This window comes from Cervus elaphus, chromosome 8, assembly GCF_910594005.1.
Source record: "Cervus elaphus chromosome 8, mCerEla1.1, whole genome shotgun sequence".
Taxonomy (NCBI): domain Eukaryota; kingdom Metazoa; phylum Chordata; class Mammalia; order Artiodactyla; family Cervidae; genus Cervus; species Cervus elaphus.
Genome location: NC_057822.1, coordinates 46,049,540 through 46,069,288, shown reverse-complemented (window position 1 = coordinate 46,069,288; position 19,749 = coordinate 46,049,540). Strand labels below are relative to the sequence as shown.

The 19,749-nt window shown below is 41.6% G+C and overlaps 1 protein-coding gene across 4 annotated transcripts in view; it reads right to left on the bottom strand.

The window, feature by feature from the left end:
* SATB2 (SATB homeobox 2) overlaps positions 1-19,749 on the bottom strand; it is a 212,439-nt gene that overhangs the window by 102,147 nt on the left and 90,543 nt on the right. For all 4 annotated transcript variants that reach the window (XM_043910475.1, XM_043910474.1, XM_043910473.1 and 1 more), the window contains 2 exons: positions 14,726-14,852; positions 13,458-13,581 (listed from right to left, as the gene is read on the bottom strand). In XM_043910475.1, the coding sequence (XP_043766410.1) occupies positions 13,458-13,581; positions 14,726-14,852 (251 nt within the window). The remainder of the gene's footprint in view (positions 1-13,457; positions 13,582-14,725; positions 14,853-19,749) is intronic.

The following is a 19,749-nucleotide window of genomic DNA, read 5'->3' as shown; positions in this document are numbered from 1 at the left end:
CCCAATATGCTACTGGCGATCAGTGGAGAAATAACTCCAGAAAGAATGAAGGGATGGATCCAAAGCAAAAACAATACCCAGTTGTGGATATGACTGGTGATAGAAGCAAGGTCCGATGCTGTAAAGAGCAATATTGCTCTTTATAACCTGGAATGTTTGGTCCATGAATCAAGGCAAATTGGAAGTGGTCAAACAGGAGATGACAAGAGTGAACATCAACATTCTAGGAATCAGCAAACTAAGATGGACTGGAATGGGTGAGTTTAACTCAGATGACCATTATATCTACTACTGTGGGCAGGAATCCCTTAGAAGAAATGGAGTAGCCATCATAGTCAACAAAAGAGTCTGAAATGCAGTCCTTGGATGCAATCTCAAAAACGACAGAATGATCTCTGCTCGTTTCCAAGGCAAACCATTCAATATCACTGTAATCCAAGTCTATGCCCCAACCAGTAACACTGAAGAAGCTGAAGTTGAACGGTTCTATGAAGACCTGCAAGACCTTCTAGAACTAACACCCAAAAAAGATGTCCTTTTCATTATAGGGGACTGGAATGCAAAAGTAGGAAGTCAAGAGACACCTGGAGTTAACAGGCAATTTTGGCCTTGGAGTACGGAATGAAGCAGGGCAAAGGCTGAGAGAGTTCTGCCAAGAGAACGCACTGGTCATGGCAAACACCCTCTTCCAACAACACAAGAGAAGACTCTACACATGGACATCACCAGATGGTCAACACTGAAATCAGATTGATTACATTCTTTGCAGCCAAAGATGGAGAAACGCTACACAGTCAGCAAAATCAAGACCAGGAGCTGACTGTGGCTCAGATCATGAACTCCTTATTGCCAAATTCAGACTTAAATTGAAGTAGGGAAAACCACTAGACCATTCAGGTATGACCTAAATCAAATCCCTTTTGATTATACAGTGAGAATGAGAAATAGATTTAAGGGACTAGATCTGATAGACAGAGTGCCTGAGAAACTATGGACAGAGGTTTGTGAAACTGTACAGGAGACAGGGATTAAGACCATCCCCAAGAAAAAGAAATGCAAAAAAGCAAAATGGCTGTCTGAGGAGGACTTACAAATAGCTGTGAAAAGGAGAGAAGTGAAAAGCAAAGGAGAAAAGGAAAGATATACCCATTTGAACGCAGAGTTCCAAAGAATAGCAAGGAGAGATAAGAAAGCCATCCTCAGTGATCAGTGCAAAGAAATAGAGGAAAACAATAGAATGGGAAGGATTAGTGATCTCTTCAAGAAAATTAGAGATACCAAGGGAACATTTCATGCAAAGATGGGCTCAATAAAGGACAGAAATGGTATGGACCTAACAGACAGAAGATATTAAGAAGAGATGGCAAGAATACACAGAAGAACTGTACAAAAAAGACCTTCATGACCCATATAATCATGATGGTGTGATCACTCACCTAGAGCCAGACATCCTGGAATGTGAAGTCAAGCAGGCCTTAGGAAGCATCACTACGAACAAAGCTAGTGGAGGTGATGGAATTCCAGTTGAGTTATTTCAAATACTAAAGATGATGCTGTGAAAGTGCTGCACTCAATATGCCAGCAAATTTGGAAAACTCAGCACTGGCCCCAGGACTGGAAAAGGTCAGTTTTCATTCCAATCCCAAAGAAAGGCAATCCCAAAGAATGCTCAAACTACCACACAATTGCACTCATCTCACACGTTAGCAAAGTAATACTCAAAATTCTCCAACCCAGGTTTCAGTAATAAGTGAACCATGAACCTCTGCTGGTTCAAGCTGGTTTTAGAAAAAGCAGAGGAGCCAGAGATCAAATTGCCAACATCCGCTGGATCATCGAAAAAGCAAGAGAGTTTCAGAAAAACATCTGTTTCTGCTTTATTGACTATGCCAAAGCCTTTGACTGTGCGAGTCACAACAAACTGTGGAAAATCCTTCAAGAGATGGGAATACCAGACCACCTGACCTGCCTCTTGATAAATCTGTAGGCAGGTCAGGAAGCAACAGTCAGAACAGGACATGGAACAACAGACTGGTTCCAAATAGGAAAAGGAGTATGTCAAACAAGGCTGTATATTGTCACCCTGCTTATTTAACTTCTATGCAGAGTACATCATGAAAAATGCTGGGCTGGATGAAGCACAAGCTGGAATCAAGATTGCTAGGAGAAATATCAATAACCTCAGATATGCAGATGACACCACCCTTACGGCACAAAGTGAAGAAGAACTAAAGAGCCTCTTGATGAAAGTGAAAGAAGAGAGTGAAAAAGTTGGCTTAAAGCTCAACATTCAGAAAACTAAGATCATGGCATCTGGTCCCATCACTTCATAGCAAATAGACAGGGAAAGAGTGGAAACAGTGGCTGACTTTATTTTGGGGGGCTCCAAATCACTGCAGATGGTGACTGCGGCCATGAAGTTAAAAGACACTTACTCCTTAGAAGGAAAGTTATGACCAACCTAGACAGCATATTAAAAAACAGAGACATTACTTTGCCAACAAAGGTCCATCTAGTCAAAAACCATCTATGGTTTTCGCAGTGGTCATGTATGGATGTGAGAGTTGGACTATAAAGAAAGCCGAGCACTGAAGAATTGATGCTTTTGAACTGTGGTGTTAGAGAAGACTCTTGAGAGTCCCTTGGACTGCAAGGAGATCCAACCAGTCTATCCTAAAGGAAATCAGTCCTGGGTGTTCATTGGAAGGGCTGATGCTGAAGCTGAAACTCCAATACTTTGGCCACCTGATGTGAAGAACTGACTCACAGGAAAAGACCCTGATGCTGGGAAAGACTAAAGGTGGGAGGAGAAGGGGACGACAGAGGATGAGATGGTTGGATGGCATCACTGACTCAGTGGACATGAGTCTGGGTGAACTCCGGGAGTTGGTGATGGACAGGGTGGCCTGGTGTGCTGCAGTCCATGGGGTCGCAAAGAGTCAGACACGACTAAGCGACTGAACTGAAGTGATGTGGTAAGAAAATGAATATCAGGGCTTCTATTGGTTTCATAAAATATGGTCTTATACTAGAGTTGGGCTCACACTCATTTAAAAAGGAGGAGTTGGCAAATGTGGAATATTACTCAGTCATTAAAAAAGAATTAAAGCCTCTCATTTGCAAAAACATGAATGGACTGTGCAGGTATTTTGTTCAGTGAAATAAATCAGAGAGACGCAAATGCTGTATTATTTCACTCATATGGAATCTAAAAACTAAAACAAACAAAATAAGCTCAGAGATACAGATATCAGATCGGCGGTTAGCAGAGAGGAAGAGAGTTGCAGGGTGGGTGAAACTGGTGAAGGAGCTCAACTGTATGGTGATAGATGGTAATTAGACCTGTGGCAGTGATCACTTTGCGGAGTACACAGAGGTCAAACAGTAAATGCTATACATCTGATACTTATATACTAAAACAATAATAATAATTAAAAGATAATAGAAAAAAAAAAGTGTTTGGCTGCCCTGAGATTCAGTCAGGCTTGTTCTCTTCCCTGTATCATTATGAGTTTCCAGCTCTACAAACCACAGAACAAAAAAATAGGTTCAAGCTAGGAACTGAGCAAAGGAATTGGGTAAAATAAAAAGTTTCCTATATAATGAGAAACTTTAGTCACCAGAAAGGTCTTTTCAAATTTGCGGCACCTTTTATTCAAACTAATTCTCTGCAGTTCTTTACACTTAGTTGACCCTTAAAGTAGCTCTACTGATACAAATCTTTATAATTCAACCTGAGAGAGCTTTAAAAACAGAAGAGGTATTTCTTGAGGATATTGTAGATGAAAGATCATGTTATATCTTATTAGTCCAGTTTCAATTATAAACATTCTATAACCCTAAATTAGATTGTTATATTCTCATTGCCATTGTCTGCATCACTAGACCTCACTGGAATACTCTAGACACATACTACAAGGTCATCTTAAAGTTTGTTGGTGTCAATTTATATTTAAAACATCAAAACAATTTATTATAAACAAAATTGAAAGGGGATAATGTAGAGAAAGCACATGACTTTTACTTTACAAGGAAGAGTGTTCTCCAGCAGCCCTGGGGCACAGAGAATTTTTATTTACCATATTTCATCATACAGTCATCCCTCAGTATCCATGGGTTCTGCATCCAGGCATCCAAACTATAGATTGAAAATATTGGGGAAAAAAATTCCAGAATGTTCCAAAAAGCAAAACTTGAATTTTCTGTGCATAATGCAGCACATTCAGTGTGCACCTATGAACATAGCATTTAATCTAGAGATGACTTAAAGTATATAGGAGCATGTGCACTGGGTATATGCAAATACTACATCATTCTATACATGTTATTTAAAGATCTGAGAACCTGGGTATCTGCAAGGGGGTCCTGGAACCAATCTCCTAGGATACCAAGGGATGACACTACTTTAATATCACTGAAATCGGGATGCATCTTACAATCAACAGCATCTTGGACCTGTTGAGATATAGTTGCTGCAAAATGGGATGAGTAATGATTAAAATCTCTCCCACCTACCACCCTGCCAAAAAACATCTAATTTCCATTCACTGCTTTTAAAAATATGTATATAATTTTGTAGTCTACATTGCTCTTTTATGTTTTCCAATCATTTGAGAGCAACCATACAATTGGACTTTTAGAATACCCACAGTTTTTTGACAAATGAACAAGATCTGAGTCCACTTTTTCAATCCAGAATACAACCAACTTCTGAGTATTCATGTTAACATAAAGCAATACTAATATGAATAACCCAAAAGATGTGCGTGCTGTTATTTTTAACACAAAGTAGGGGACTATGTTTCATTAAATATTAATATTTATATTATAATTAAATAGAGGGCTTTCCTAGTAACTCAATTGGTAAAGAAAAGTGCCTGCAGTGCAGGAGACAGACTGCCTGCAATTCAGGAGACCCAGGCTCAGTCCCCGGGTTGGGAACATTTCCTGGCAAAAGAAACAGCAACCCACTCCAGTGTTCTTGCTTGGGGAATCCCACGGACAGAGACGCATGGTGGACTACAGTCCATGGTGTCCCATGGAGCTGAACATGACTTAGCAACTAAAATCAAAATGAAATATAATTAAACAGACTAATACTAAATGACTAATAATAATAAACTGACTTTGCATTTAATAAACGTGCTTCACTTTGCATGGTGGGGGATAGTGAGAAAGGAAGGAGGAAGATGTGTGTGATGGGCAACTGAGGCAGCCCCCTCAGATACTTACAACCACAACAGCACACAGACAGGGATTGTAGACAAGCTATTCATGAAAAATATTATGTATTGAAATAAATAGAAAGGTTTAACACATCTTCCTAACTACAGAAAAATTTTTGAAAGTTGTGGACTTCTTTGTAATCAATCATGAAATTTTAAATATAAAGAACATAGATGAGGGATTAAAATCCCTTATTTTGCAGCCACTCTTGACACCTCTGCCACTTATATTTGGAAGTCATTTTTTAATAAAATAAGAGAATTCAAAATATACCAGAATTACTTACTGCAAAGTTTACTAACTAATTTGAAATTGCTCTAAGGCAACTGCAAGAGAACATTATGGTCTTATTATTAATACTTATTACAGCTAAGTAGAAATTATACAACTAAGAAAAACAAATTTTCTTTTAGCTTCTGGAGACAAATTTTAAACTCACTTGTTTGTTTTTGACTATCCCAGAAAAGAGATGTCACCTATCATTTTAAGTACGGATCCATTTTTCAGACTAAGGACCCAGAAACTCAGAATAAAGCATCAGCTTGTTCAAAGTCAAGTAGCAGCAGGGAGCAGCACAGAGACACTCCCACTAGGCCACACTGTTTCAAGGGGAATCTTCACCACCATCTCCATCAGTGAACACAAGCCCAAAGTGGATACTGCAACCAATTCTTTAGACAAAGCGAGAAACAAGGTGACAAAAAGGAAACAAAAAGTTTCAGGCCTTTATATGAGCTAACTAAGGAATTAATGAGCTAGTTAATGAGCTATGAGCTAATTAACGAGTTAGTTAATGAGCTAACTAAGAATCAGAGGAAGTTAAGGGACCTAAAGGTAATTTAAAACTTAATAGGAAAAGCAAAACAGTAAACACAGGTTAAGATGATTTGTACAATATACTGGGAAAGACAGAGATCTGAGCATTGCCTTTTCCTCCCTCCCAAAAAAAAGAAAGATAAAATAATTGGGTATTTTTCACCACCTTCCCTTTGGCTTAGTGAGATTAGTTTGAATAGCAACCTTATACTAAGAGTAGCTTAAGCTGCAGATACATAATACACTCACTGTTAAAAAGAACATTTTAAAACCAAAGTGATGGTTACATGATCCATTGGTGAGAATGAATGCCATGTCAGAGCAAGAGATGGGGGCAAGCTGACATCTCAGGACCATCCTTTCTACCTTAGCACAGAGGAAAGAGCAGGAAATGAATGGCATATGCATTGCTTGCTTGTTTTCAGCCTTATTATGTTTTGTGATATGCTAAATAACTATTAAACATGAGATCATAATAATACTTCAGTTAAGGATATGAAGTGAAAGTGAAAGCGTTAGTCACTCAGTCGTGTCCAGCTCTTTGTGATCTGATGGACTGTAGCCCACCAGGCTCCTCTGTCCATGGGATTCTCCTGGCAAGAATACTAGAGAGGGTTGCCATTCCCTTCTCCAGGGGCTCTGCTGACCCAGGGGTTGAACCCGGGCCTCCTGTACTGCAGGTAGATTCTTTACTGTCTGAGCTACCAGGAAGGTACAGTATAGGGGAAAAATGATTTTGAGGAATTACTTTATCATGAAAAATTAATGCTATTTGTCAGCCTTCTAACATCCTTTTCCATCACCATTTCTGAGTTATACTATCAGAATGGAAACTTCCTGCCATTCTAGTTGATAGAAATACTTCCTCTGGGCTGTGGAGTCTGACATGAGTCAATTCAAGAACTCCTCGCCTAGAAGACTGTGGAAGGGCTTGCTTGTCTGAAGGGGCACCCTCACCTGTGAGAGTAAAATATGGATACTAGCCCCTGAGGCTGGAAGGACTCAGACAGAAGATCTGTGTAGAAGGCCTAGCACACAAGATATGGAGCCAGTGAATGTCAGCTTTCTTCCCTCCATGAGGTCATTGCTCAGACATCATCCCAATCACCCACTGGGCATTACTTTGAAGTTGTCATTTGTGCGTCCCCATCAACAAGATTCATGAGGTTGGACAAGAACTAATACAACTTTGCATGATAATAACTGAAAGGGACAGTCAATACCTGGTTAACACAGGACATACGTGAATTTAAGATTAAATGAAACGGACAGCTGGCAACTGGTTAAGACAATACCGATCCAGGCACTTGATCAGTCACTAGTCTATAGATGAGCGCATGATCAATTTGTTATTTTCTATTGACTCATTTGGCTGTTTGACGTCATTGCCTGATTATTTTGGCATATTGCAATTTAAGTTGGTCCTTTAATGACCCCTCAAATGGGCAAGACTTGCTTAGAATGACACAAATCATTATCCTACAATCTAAGTCTCTAGAAGACTACATAAACACCACCATAATACTATAACATTTTCACAGTTCGGTAACTTCTACCAGTCATCTTGTTCCTCAAATATTTGGCAATAAAACCTCAACTAGGGGCATGGGACAGAGCTGCTTTAAAAATATGTCTATACGCTAAGTGAAATAAGCCAAGATAAAAGGACAAATATTCTATGATTCTAATTTTATGAGACATCTAGAGTAAGTAAATTCATAGGGACAGAAAATAGAACAGAGGTAACCAGGGGCTGTTAGAAGAGAGAAGAATAGGCAATTATTGCTTAATATTTACAGAACTTTCATCTGGAGTGATAAAAAGTTTTGAAAATAGATGGGGGTGGGGGTTATGATTGTACGACATGTAAATGTAGTTAATGATACTGGATTGTAAACTTAAAAATTATAAATTTAAAAATTGTTAAAATGATAAACTTCATGTTATGTATTTTTACCACATACACGAAGAAAGTTTTAAGCACGTGTAGTGTTGCAGAGATAATGTTAGGAAGGGAGGAGGGGGCATTTGCACACTGTCCTTCCATTCGATCATCTTAATAACCTATGAGGTGGTTAAGGTGGGTACTGTTAGATCTTTTTATTTTAATGGGTTAAAACCCTAAGGATCTGGGGTTTTGTCTTTTAACTTTTCCTTGAGTAAAAAATTAGTAAGCCACAGAAAGACATGTTCATAATGTTTTCAAACTGTAACAGTTAGAGACCATTTAACAAGGGAGACCTAGGCCTAAGGTACAGTAAATTAGGATGCTTGGGACAGACAATGGGGCTGGTGGAAGAGGCTGAAAGTGGTGACTCAGGAGGACATCAGAGGAAAAGGAAGAGGCTGTCAGCACTTAAACATATTTTGAAAGGTGAAATCAAAAATAAATACACAGACACACAAACATAACCTATACTTTCTAAGCATCTGGCCAGACAGAGAACAGCTAAATCACGACTTCCCTGTCTTTAAATATATATGCCTCAGCCTGCAATTGTTGCCCCTTTTATGGACTTTTCCACTCTTTCCTTCTGCCCTCAAGGCTGCTCTTTTGAAATGTAGACCACTGGGGTATTCAAGAAAATATATACTAGCCGCTGAATTATTCTTTTATGCAACTGCCAAACTTCAGTGAGGAAATACCTAAAATGGACTGACTTGGGGGTAATGAGGGAGAATTATTTCAAAACCAGTCTTGTACTCGTGAACTGAGAATATTTTAAATAGCCCAATCATCTACTGTTCTTCTGTGAAGCACTATTGGGTGCTCCGTGCTCTTCTTCCTAGACCGAAAGCTTCATCTCTCTCATCTCCACCACTATACCCCCAATCCTTTGTAAAGTACCTGACTCTTAACTGGGACTCCCTTCAAGCTGGTAAAATACATTTTAAAATTTCTGTTTTACCTTCTATAAACAAAAATTCATTCTTTTTCACACTACACAGGTTGAATAAAAATATATTCACCTATTCTATGGTTACTGCTCCTAAGTCGCTTCAGCCCTGTCCGACTCTGTGCAACCGCATAGACGGCAGCCCACCAGGCTCCCCCATCCCTGGGATTCTCCAGGTAAGAACACTGGAGTGGGTTGCCATGTCCCTCTCCGATGCATGAAAGTGAAAACTGAGGTCGCTCAGTCGTGTCCGACTCTTAGCCACCCCATGGACTGCAGCCCACCAGGCTCCTCCGTCCATGGGATTTTCCAGGCAAGAGTACTGGAGTGGGGTGCCATTGCCTTCTCCATATTCTATGGTAACCACCAACAAAATGAGGGAGCTTTTCTCCACAGTGAAATCCAATCCAGCTATGCAATTTAAGTAAATAATCCGAAATGTTTCAGACTAACAGCCATAGGATTAATGCAGACACGCATACTATGGTGCCCTTGCTGGCCGAGAAGGACTACTCCAGTGATGTTTTCCAAAATCACACAACGTACCAGAAGCCTAAATCAAATATCCCCCATACCTAAGCAATAGAAAAGAGCCCCCGTTTGATTGAAAATGTTCCGTGGGCATCAACCACCAAAGTACTATATTCATTGTTTCTCATTCAAAACATTTTAGAGCTGCCAAGAACACTGTAAAAATAATAAAACTTTATATTTTATAAAGCTTTCTAAAACATTTTAATATTAAATTAATTAAACACATTAGAGCAGTGGCTCTCATCTTCCCCCCTTCAAAGGACATCTGCAATGCCGAGACATTCCGGCTGGCTCTGGGTGGGGAACATTATTGGCATCTAGTATGTAGAGGTCAAGGATGCTGCTAAACACCCGACAATACACAGGATCACAGGTCATTCCCCAACCGCAAAGAACATCCAACCCCAAAGCTTACTTGGGCCAAAGTTTAAAACTCCTGCATTAGAGTAACAACTACATGCAAGATACACTCTGTGCTGAATGCTGAGAACGCCGAGATAACAGGTAAGAGATGGCTTCTGCTATTGTGAGGCAGTCCATTAAGTGATGAGAACTGGCAGATAACACTGACAGGAGGCCGTGATAAGTGCTCTGACAGGGGTGTGTCCAAAAGGTTACCAAAAGCAGAAGCAGCTACTCTAATCAGGAGGTCAGGGTTCTTCACCAGAAGTGACTTCCCAGCTGATATTTGAAAGATTTCATCAAGCAGAAGAGAGTAGGGCATGCTAGCCGAGAGACATCCCACAGCACACGTGAGGCAGCGCCGGCCGAGGGCTCCCAGGCCACCAGCGTCGTGCGCGGGGGGGAACACGGCTCATCTCCCTTGAGGACTGGTCTCGTGCAGACAGGGGAGCTTGCTAACTGAACAGGTAAAGAGGCTTCCACGGAAATTTTAAAAATACCAAAAACATAGGTGCATGGAGTAGAGGAAAGGAGGAGAGGGTGGAAGTTTGGTTGTTCCCACCCCTTGGGAATATTTTGGGGACATTTGAGCCATGTTAAACGTTTCCATTGCATACATCTAAGCACTGAGTAGATGTAGGTATCGGGAGGAAGGTGATAGAGATCAGGCCAGTGTCTGTCATCTTCCCAGTGCACCAGGCTGTTCAGTCTGCTCTTCCGACAGGCTGAGCAGGGGGAGCCGCGGGAGGCTTATAGACAAGGAAATGATACAAGGCTAGTGATGGAGAAGCAGGTGCCAGAAGAAAGATTATGACGCAGGATGACTTAAAATATATCACAGAGGGGTGATGAAAGTCTAAACAAGGCAATGGCACAAAGGAGAAAGATTTTAATATGGAGGTGGTGGAACCCATAGTATCTACTATGAGAGTGACAGAAAAGAAATTTTTGAGCTTGGGCAACTCGCTGGGCAAGCAATGAGAAGAGAAAATGGGGGAGCAAAAGCATTTTTACAGCAAGGGTCAAGATGTTCTCATTCGAAGCTCAAGACAACCCTGAAAATTACATGTCATATGTGGACACAATCATGCCCAGTTTACAGACGAGGTTAATGAGGCTCTGAGAGTGGACAGGCTTGCCCAGGATCACAAAAGAACTGAGGTTCAAGAATTCCCTGGCAGACCAATGGTTAGGACATGGTCCTTTCACTGCCTGGGGCCCAGGTTCAATCCCACAAAGCCACGTGGCTCAGCCAGGAAAAAAAAAAGAGAGAAAGAGCAGAGCTCAGGGCTCTCAGCTCCTCACGTGCATTCCTTCCATACAGGCTGTCTCTCTAGTCACATCTTACAGCTATAACCAAAGCAAATAATCACAGCAGATCAATACTGACCAAATTCCTGCAGGCCTCAAAAACCCTGGATAAAATTCCAAATTGGTGATATTAAGTTACAAATTTGTCTACCTCTAGGCAAAGCCCAATTTGACTTTCAAGTAAATCCAAGAGAAAATTAACTGTGACTAACTGTAAAGTTTAGGACAAATGACTGAACTGTTTTTCTAAATTGTTCTTTATCCAGTCCCTATATGTGATCAGAATAATTAAAAATATATATATTTTAGAACTTCGTAAGTAATCACATTGGAATAAATAAAAATTCTAGCAACAAGCTTTAACCCTATGTACATCCCCTGGAGGAGGAAATGCAACCCACTCCAGCATTGTTGCCTGAAAAATCCCATAGACAGAGGAGCCTGGTGTGACTCCAAAAGGTCACAAAGAGCTAGACAAAACATACCAACAGGGAGGCACTGAAATGGCCTCTGAAAGCTGTGAGCACAGAAGCAGGGACATGACTGATGGTCAAAAAACACTGGTGTCCATTTCCATCTACCAATCACTCAGGTGCCTGCTGTCTTGATTTTTTGGGAAGCAAAGATATTAATAGCAGGCTTTGTCTCAGAGGATCTATTCCAAAACACTCTCCAAGACACATATAAAAAATATTAAGTTCACACCAACAATATCATGTCTCAATAATAACAGCTGGTACTATTTATGGAGAGTCAGTGTATGCCAGTACTAGGCCAAGGATTTATGTGATTTATCCCATTACTCCTTATTATATGACTTAGAACTATTACTCTCCTGGTTCTACTCACAAAGAAACAGATGAGGTCACAAAGGCTTATAGGCCAAGACATGAACCCAGATCTGACTGATTCTCAATGCAGACTCTTAACCACTAGGCTTGCTACTTCCCCCAAAGACTGTTATCCTAGAACACAGCTCAGGACATATCAAGTTTCCATTGTTCTTGTTATCACCCCTTGAACTTGACAGACATGCAGTCAGCCTACTCTCTTAAATCAAGTGTAGCAACTCACACCAGAAAATGGATTTCCATTCATAGCTTTAAATAATGTCAACCTGAGTTCACTTCACAGCTGTTCTAAGCCACTCCTATAGCCACTAAAACATCTTATCATTAGAAAAAGTGGTGCCCTCACCCATGAACACAAACAGAAACAGGAGCCCTTTCTCTGCATCCCTCCCTTTCATCCTCTCGATCTCTTACTTTTGTGACTTGTTATAGCTTATGATCAGTTCATTAAAGAAAGGGTACCACTTTTTCTCACAGTGCATTTTTACACACTGAACTCACTACAAAATCTCTATAAAACATATATGATGCAAAGATCATCTCTCTCTGCTAGACCCAGAAAAGGCTCAATGAAAAAATATAAACAAATTAAGATGTATTTGACATGGCTGACCCATTTCATTGACCAAGAAATGTAATTTGGAGCCTGAGCTTTGGCAAGGGAGGTCTCAACTGGAGTTGCAATTAACCAGCTGAGTAAGCTTAGGCAGGTAAAGTGCCTCTAAGCCTTGTTTTCTTGATCTATAATATAGAAATATTGATACCCCCCTCCTATAGCATGTATGAGAAGTTAAAGAGTGAGTGTAAAATGTTTTAATGTGACTCCTACTACATCAGAGCTCTAGTAAGCGATAAGTTCTCCTCTACAACAAAAAGTACCACATCTCCATATTTTTGCCCACCTAAGATGTAGTGTCATCCTCTAGGGGATCTTCCCAACCCAGGGATCAAACCGAGGTCTCCTGCATTGCAGGCAGATTCTTTACTGTCTGAGCCACCAGGGAAGCCCAAGAATACTGGAGTGGATAGCCCATCCCTTCTCCAGGGGAACTTTCTGACCCAGAAATCAAACTGGGGTCTCCTGCATTGCAGGTGGATTCTTTACCAGCTGAGCCAGCAGGGACTCATCGGAAAAGTTCCTGATACTGGGAAAGACTGAGAGCAGAAGAGGGCATCAGAGGATGAGAAGGCTGGACAGCATCACCAATGCAATGAACATGAACTTGGACAAACTCTGGGAGATGGTGAGGGACAGGGAGGCCTGGCATGCTGTAGTCCGTGGGATCACAAAGAGTTGGCCACGACTGGGCGACTGAACACCACGATGTAACGTGAATATAAAGACAATCATCTGAGCGGGAGTGCCCCTCCTGCTAGACAGCACACCCATGGCTGCTCCATCCGTTCTGAGGACACTGACCTGGGAGAGAGGGCATTCTTTGGCTAATGTGCTCTGGTTCATCTCTTTAAGCAATTCCTTTAAGGCATTGCGGACCGTGGCGTGGTTCCACTGCTCTGCAGGCAAGTCTTCCAACTTCGAACAACTGGAAAACAGAGGAAGAATGAATGACACGCAAACCCTAATAGTGCAGAGTACCGCAGTCACCGCCCGTCCTGTAAGCATAAGGAGATCCGTCAGAGAACAGGGTGGACCTGGACTCGAAATGAGGGAAAGGGAGTAAAACTGCTTCTCTAGGGCCTCAGCAGAGCCCATCATGGCCTCTTTCAGTTGGCTATCACACTAGCCTGAGAAAAACAGTCATTTTGGAGATAAAGAAATGCCAATTTTTAAAAATATGATTTTTCCAACCTGCTGATAGAAATGGCATGGCAGTGTGATTACAAACTTCTGCAACTTAAATTTAATTATTGGACATTCGTAAGGTTAAATGTAACATAAGCTTCATCAGATTTGAAGGTCTACTTTCACTTTCACCCTTAACCCTTACAGAACAATCTAGAGATGTCACTTACCTAACCAAAAAATAACTAAAGACATTAAAGTATTCCTAGACAAGGACAGGAATGGTAGGTAGGTCCCTATTAAAGTGCAAATTCTCTGAAAGGGGGTAAATTCAAAACCTGTAGAGGAAAGGACAATAAAAGAGATATGACTTGCAGGCACTTTACAACACAAGGTACTGCAGAGAACTTCTAGATTCCTTAGCTGTATACTTTGTCCTGAGTGCTGTATCTGAAAAAAAGGAACCATTCCCAGAACTTCTGCAGGCTACCAGAGAGGAAAGCAAAAGACGTCCATTGCCAGCACCCTCTGGGTAAGCAGGCTACCCAGCACCCAACTCACCCCTCAAACACAAGCCTGAAACAGCAGAGGTGTTGATTCTTCAAGTATTATGTACTAAGCATTTAACCAGAGGACTCATTAAAGTAGGGGCTTTGGAAAGTGCCCCTTTACGGGCTGCAGATTTTTAATGATTTATCAAGCTCCCCCTAGGTTACCACTTCACTGCTTCTGAAAACAAAACATAAAACAGTTGGAATGTGGACTATAAAGATGCCTGGTAAAGGGCCCTCTTCCCCTCCTCTTATTCTTTTTTTTTTTTTTCTTTTCATTTCATCCAATGTCAAGAAATTAACAAAGACAGGATGAGCTGATCTCCGCAGTGAGTCTATGATCGACGGAGCAGCTCCGAGAGTAAGGAAGGGCAGATGTTCAGAGACACCCACCTTTGTAATTGGATTTTCAACGTCACGACGTGATAGACATCTTGCAGCATGTCGGCCACTGTCGCGTCAGGCGCATCTGTCACATAACTGAGGGGGAGAGGGTTCCACCTCCCCAGCTTGATTATTCCTGCACAGGGAAGGAAAACATAATAAACACATAGCTGCTATTTATTAAACCCTCCCATTGTTTGTTCAATGTTAAGAAGGTCATCCAACAGCCAACATTCAAGGCCCACTCAGATATTTTACAACCCTGTGCAATAGCCTGTTTCTTTCTGGCTGACAATTGAGTTAACTATACAGGAAGATGAGAATGAAAGGATGAGGTTTAATCACGGACAATCAGTTTTTTTTATGTTTTCCTGTTTCTTAAATTACTTAGAAAACCATACGGACACTTCCTTCCCCCAAAGACTTATTTCACAGTCTAACTTAAGACTGATGCTAAATATACCGAACTGCTGATTTCATAGACAAAAAAAAAAAAAAAAAAGCAAGTCTTAAGTAAATATAAGATTCAGTTTTGAATTGTACAAGAAAATTCCTGTGTGTGGGCTCAGCACACACACAGTCACATCCTGGTTGTGGAGCGAACCCCAGTGTGAATAGCATTTGGAGCTGAAGAAGCAATGAGAATTCACTTCTAAATTCACATTTCACCAGGTGGAGGGCTTGTGTTCCATAGCACAATGACTGACCACAGATCAGAAACAGCAAAGATGCCTTCAACTTCCTTTTCTTCCCTCTTTGATAGTTCCTCAGCTTTTTTTTACAGGACAGTGGTAGCCTTCCCCTGTGCTACAGATGGTAAACACTCGTGACAACAGAGAATAAAAATCCTGGTCAGACCTGGATAGATTCACAGGACAGCTTCAGCAAGGCATGGTGAAAATGCTAGGCTATTCACAAGCTGGACCTTATCTGGAGCACAGGGCACCCATAACACTGATAACAAAATATAAAGAGAAACCCATTTCACAAACAACACAGGGAAACAAACATTTTATTTGTATGCTACAAAAATATCCAAACGTCCCCTAGATGTCAAAAACCGTCACACATAACAAACAGCTATGCTTCAGTGACAGACGAGGAACAGCATTTTTATTTTTATTCTTGGCAACACAGGTGAGTTCCAACTACATTGTTCTCTCAAAAAATATATTTTATCATCAAAGAGAGATAACACCTGTATACCCAAGTAAACCTTTAAAAGCTTCACAAGATGCTGCTTTATAGCTTTGGGGCAAAATTCCAATCATAGGAAATGAACTTTCTGGTCAGGGCACGTCCTGTCCAAGATGAAATCAATGAATGCGCAATGCTTGACATAATGCTTGAAAACAGGGAATAAACAGAACAAAAATATTAAAATGATGCACTGTTTCAGTATTAAGATTTAACAATCTGGTGCTGAATATGCCGCAGTATAAATAGAGCCTGGACTCGGATCCAATAAAGCAACACAGCTCTCATTCATAGCGCCGTATGCCTCCAGTTCTGGCTCCTTCAGTCAGACTTCACTTGCCAAGAAAAGCTGTTTTCTTGTGGGGATAGTTTTCCTAACATTCTCTCTCATGACAATGAAAAGTGCACAGCACACAGCATGGAGTAGTCATGAAATGAACATCCACGGCCCACCGGACAGCCGTCCGCAGAGGCCAGGGCTGCTTCCTCGCTTCCTCTACCGCTTCTGACTTTTCAAAGTTCTAAAAAGATAATGTGGGACATGTCTAACATATTTCCTTTTCAACAAAACCCACCCCACAGTTTCAAATTCCCTTTAAAAATCCATCATCGTGATAGCCCATAAGGTGAGTATAACCTGTTGTGTGCATGCCAAGTCGCTTCCGTTGTGTCCGACTCTTTGCAACCCTAAGGACCGGAGCCCGCCAGGTTCCTCTGTCCATGGGAGTCTCCAGGCAAGAACACTGGAGTGGGCTGGTGAGCCCTCCTCCAGGGAATCTTCCTGAGCCAGGGGTTGAACCCACATCTCTTGCGTATTTCCTGCACTGGCTGGCGGGTTCTTTACCACTAATGCCACCTGGGAAGCCGGAGTATAACCTGACCACCTCCTAAAGGTGCTATTGTGTTAGAGATTGTGTGATATTGTGTCTAAGAGATTAGAGGGAGAAAAAACAAAGCTAGCAACTCCTAAACAAGTAGAAGACAACTGTGTGGGTCATTTGGTTACTGAGAAGACAAAGGTAGCACGAAGCCAGTGAATCCTGTAATCTTTAATGCACAACTCTAGAGGCGATTCATTCATGCTATTGTGGGTCGTGTTCACTCCTTTTTATTGCTGTGGAGTGTTCTGCTCCAAGTTTACACCACAATGCAGCCAGACACAACAGAATATCTCCTAATGCTTTCATTTATATAAAATACAAGAACAAGCAAGACTCATCTACGAGAAGAGAGGTCAGAATGTGCTTACCTCAAGAGAGCAGGGTCATGACAGGAAAGGGACATACAGGGGATTTCTAGTTTCGGCTGGTGGTTGCATGGGCATAAAAACTGTCAAAATCCAGGTAACCGAACACCTAATATGCCTGTATTTTATTGCATTTAATTTTTTACAAAAGTAGGTGTGGGGGGGGGGAATCTCTACAGGAAATGACAGACAATCACTCTATTGAAATTATTCATCTCCATTTAGATGAATTCTCTCCCCACCTCGATGAGCGGAAGGAGCCTTGTTTGGGCTGGAATCAGACACACTCAGGTGTCTTCACCACTTAATGCCTTCACAGAGAGCAGCTGCTACAGGTTGGTTTCTGCGTCTTGGAAGAGAGCCGCTGACACACGCTATTTTCAGGCAATGGGAGCTGGTGCGTGCTTTTTCTTTTTCACACCATATTGACTAACCTGCACCTAGAAGTCAGGCTCTTTGCTTAACTACCTGCCAGAGTTTACAGGTGTGAGAAGTGCCAGGCCCGCCATGTCCAGGGGCTGCGCTCTTCCAGCCTGGCAGGGACTTGGAGCAACTCTTCTTAATAAGCCTTTCCTCCAAACAAGGCCTTGTCTAAAGTATTAGCCCTCTTTGGAAATACCTTCCTGAGATACACTCCTCCTTCCTTGGTATAAAACAGACAGAAATATTACTCGGGCTGGTATCAAGTGTTAATTGAGAAAACTGAATTGGTTTTCTTTTTCTTTAATTAATCAATTTTTAATTGAAGGATAATTGCTTTATAGTACTGTGTTGCTTTTTATCAAACATCAACATCAATCAGCCATAGTTTTACCCATGTCCCCTCCCACCTGAACATGCCTCCCACCTCCCTTGACTGAGGAAATCAAATTGGGAAGCAGACACCATAATGACAAAGAACTCCAGCTTGCAAGTCAAACTGCCGCTGCTCATATTCTGGCTCCTCTACCTACTACCCATGTAACCACAGCAAGTTCCATCATTTCCCTGCACCTCAATCCTCTCATCTGTAAAATGGAACATTAACACTGACCTCACATGAATACTGTGAGGCTGAACATAGCACCCTTAGGACAGAGCTTTGTTGTATGTGTTAGTTGCTCAGTTATGTCCAACTCATTATGACCCCATGGACTGTAGCCCACCAGGCTCCTCTGTCCATGGACTTCTCCAGGCACAAATACTGGAGTGGGCTGCCATTCCCTTCTCCAGGGAATCTTCCTGACCCACGGATCAAACCCATGTCTCCTGCATTGGCAGGTGGATTCCTTACCATCTGAACCACCAGAGAAGCCCCAGTACAGAGCCTGGATATCATTAATCCAACAATTTACAGTCGTTATCTTAACACATGTATGCTCCCTAGGGTTTCCCAGGTGGAGCTCGTGGTAAAGAATCGGCCTGCAATGCAGTAGACGTAAGAGACACAGGTTCGATCTCTGGGTTGGGAAGATCCCCTGGAGGAGGTAATGGCAACCCACTCCAGTATTCTTGCCATGGACAAGAATCCCACGGACAGAGTCTGGCGGGCTACAGTCCATAGGGTCGCACAGAGTCAGAGACAACTGAAGTGTCTTATCATGCATGTAATGCTCCCTAAAAGGCAAATACAGTTAATTTTAAAAACATTTACTCAAGGATGACTTCAATATCATATAATCTTTAATTCGGTCAAGTGCCTACAAAAGGCCCTCATTATTTTAAATCACAAAGGAAGAGCATACATCAATTATGTCCCTCCTTTTCTCTCCATTCCCTTGGCTCTCCCCCACGCTTATTCATTGCTCACAGCCTTGCTCTGCAGCTTCGCCTTCCTTTTACCTACAAGTAGGTTCAGGTCTCTCCCACTTTAAAACTAACAAAAACAGTACAGCAATCCTTCACCTCTCAGTGTCTCATTTTTTTGAACCATCAAATGTACTGAAAGTGAACCTCTTTAATTTCTCCATTAGAACTTCACCCCAGATATCTACTTTCAGCTCCTTTCATGAGGAAAGGGAGGTTACACAGGGCTGGGTTACCTTGAGTCACATCACTAGGAAATCAGAGATTCACTTCAAATACCCTATGCTCATTCATCTTAGTAGCCTACACGCCACACAGGTTCAAGTGTGAAGCACATCAGAAGAGAAGACTGGAAAGAGCTTGGTTCCAACTCTGGAAGGCCTGGATGCCCAACTCAAGCACACTATATGGGTCAGAGGTCATAAGCAAGGCCTGAGGTCAGAGGTGAGTACATGCCCAGTCCCCTCTGCTTGTCAGCTGTGAGCCTTGGGGCAAGTTTCCACTGTCTGTAAGACGGGGATAGTAACCATGCCTGCTCTTTAGGGTTGCCACCAGGCTTAAAATGAGAATGTGGCAGTGGGATGGCACACAGTAAGTGCCCAGTAAACGTCAGAAGAAGATACATCTTTGAAAGTCCTCGGGTGTAGATATAACACCATCAAAGCAGAACTTTAGGACAATGAAGCTATACTGGATAAATGGATGGATATGTATAATTGGCTCACTTTATAGTGTACATCAACTATACTCCAATAATTTTTTTTTTAAACCTAGACTAGAATTCAGATGGACTAAAAGAAGGAAG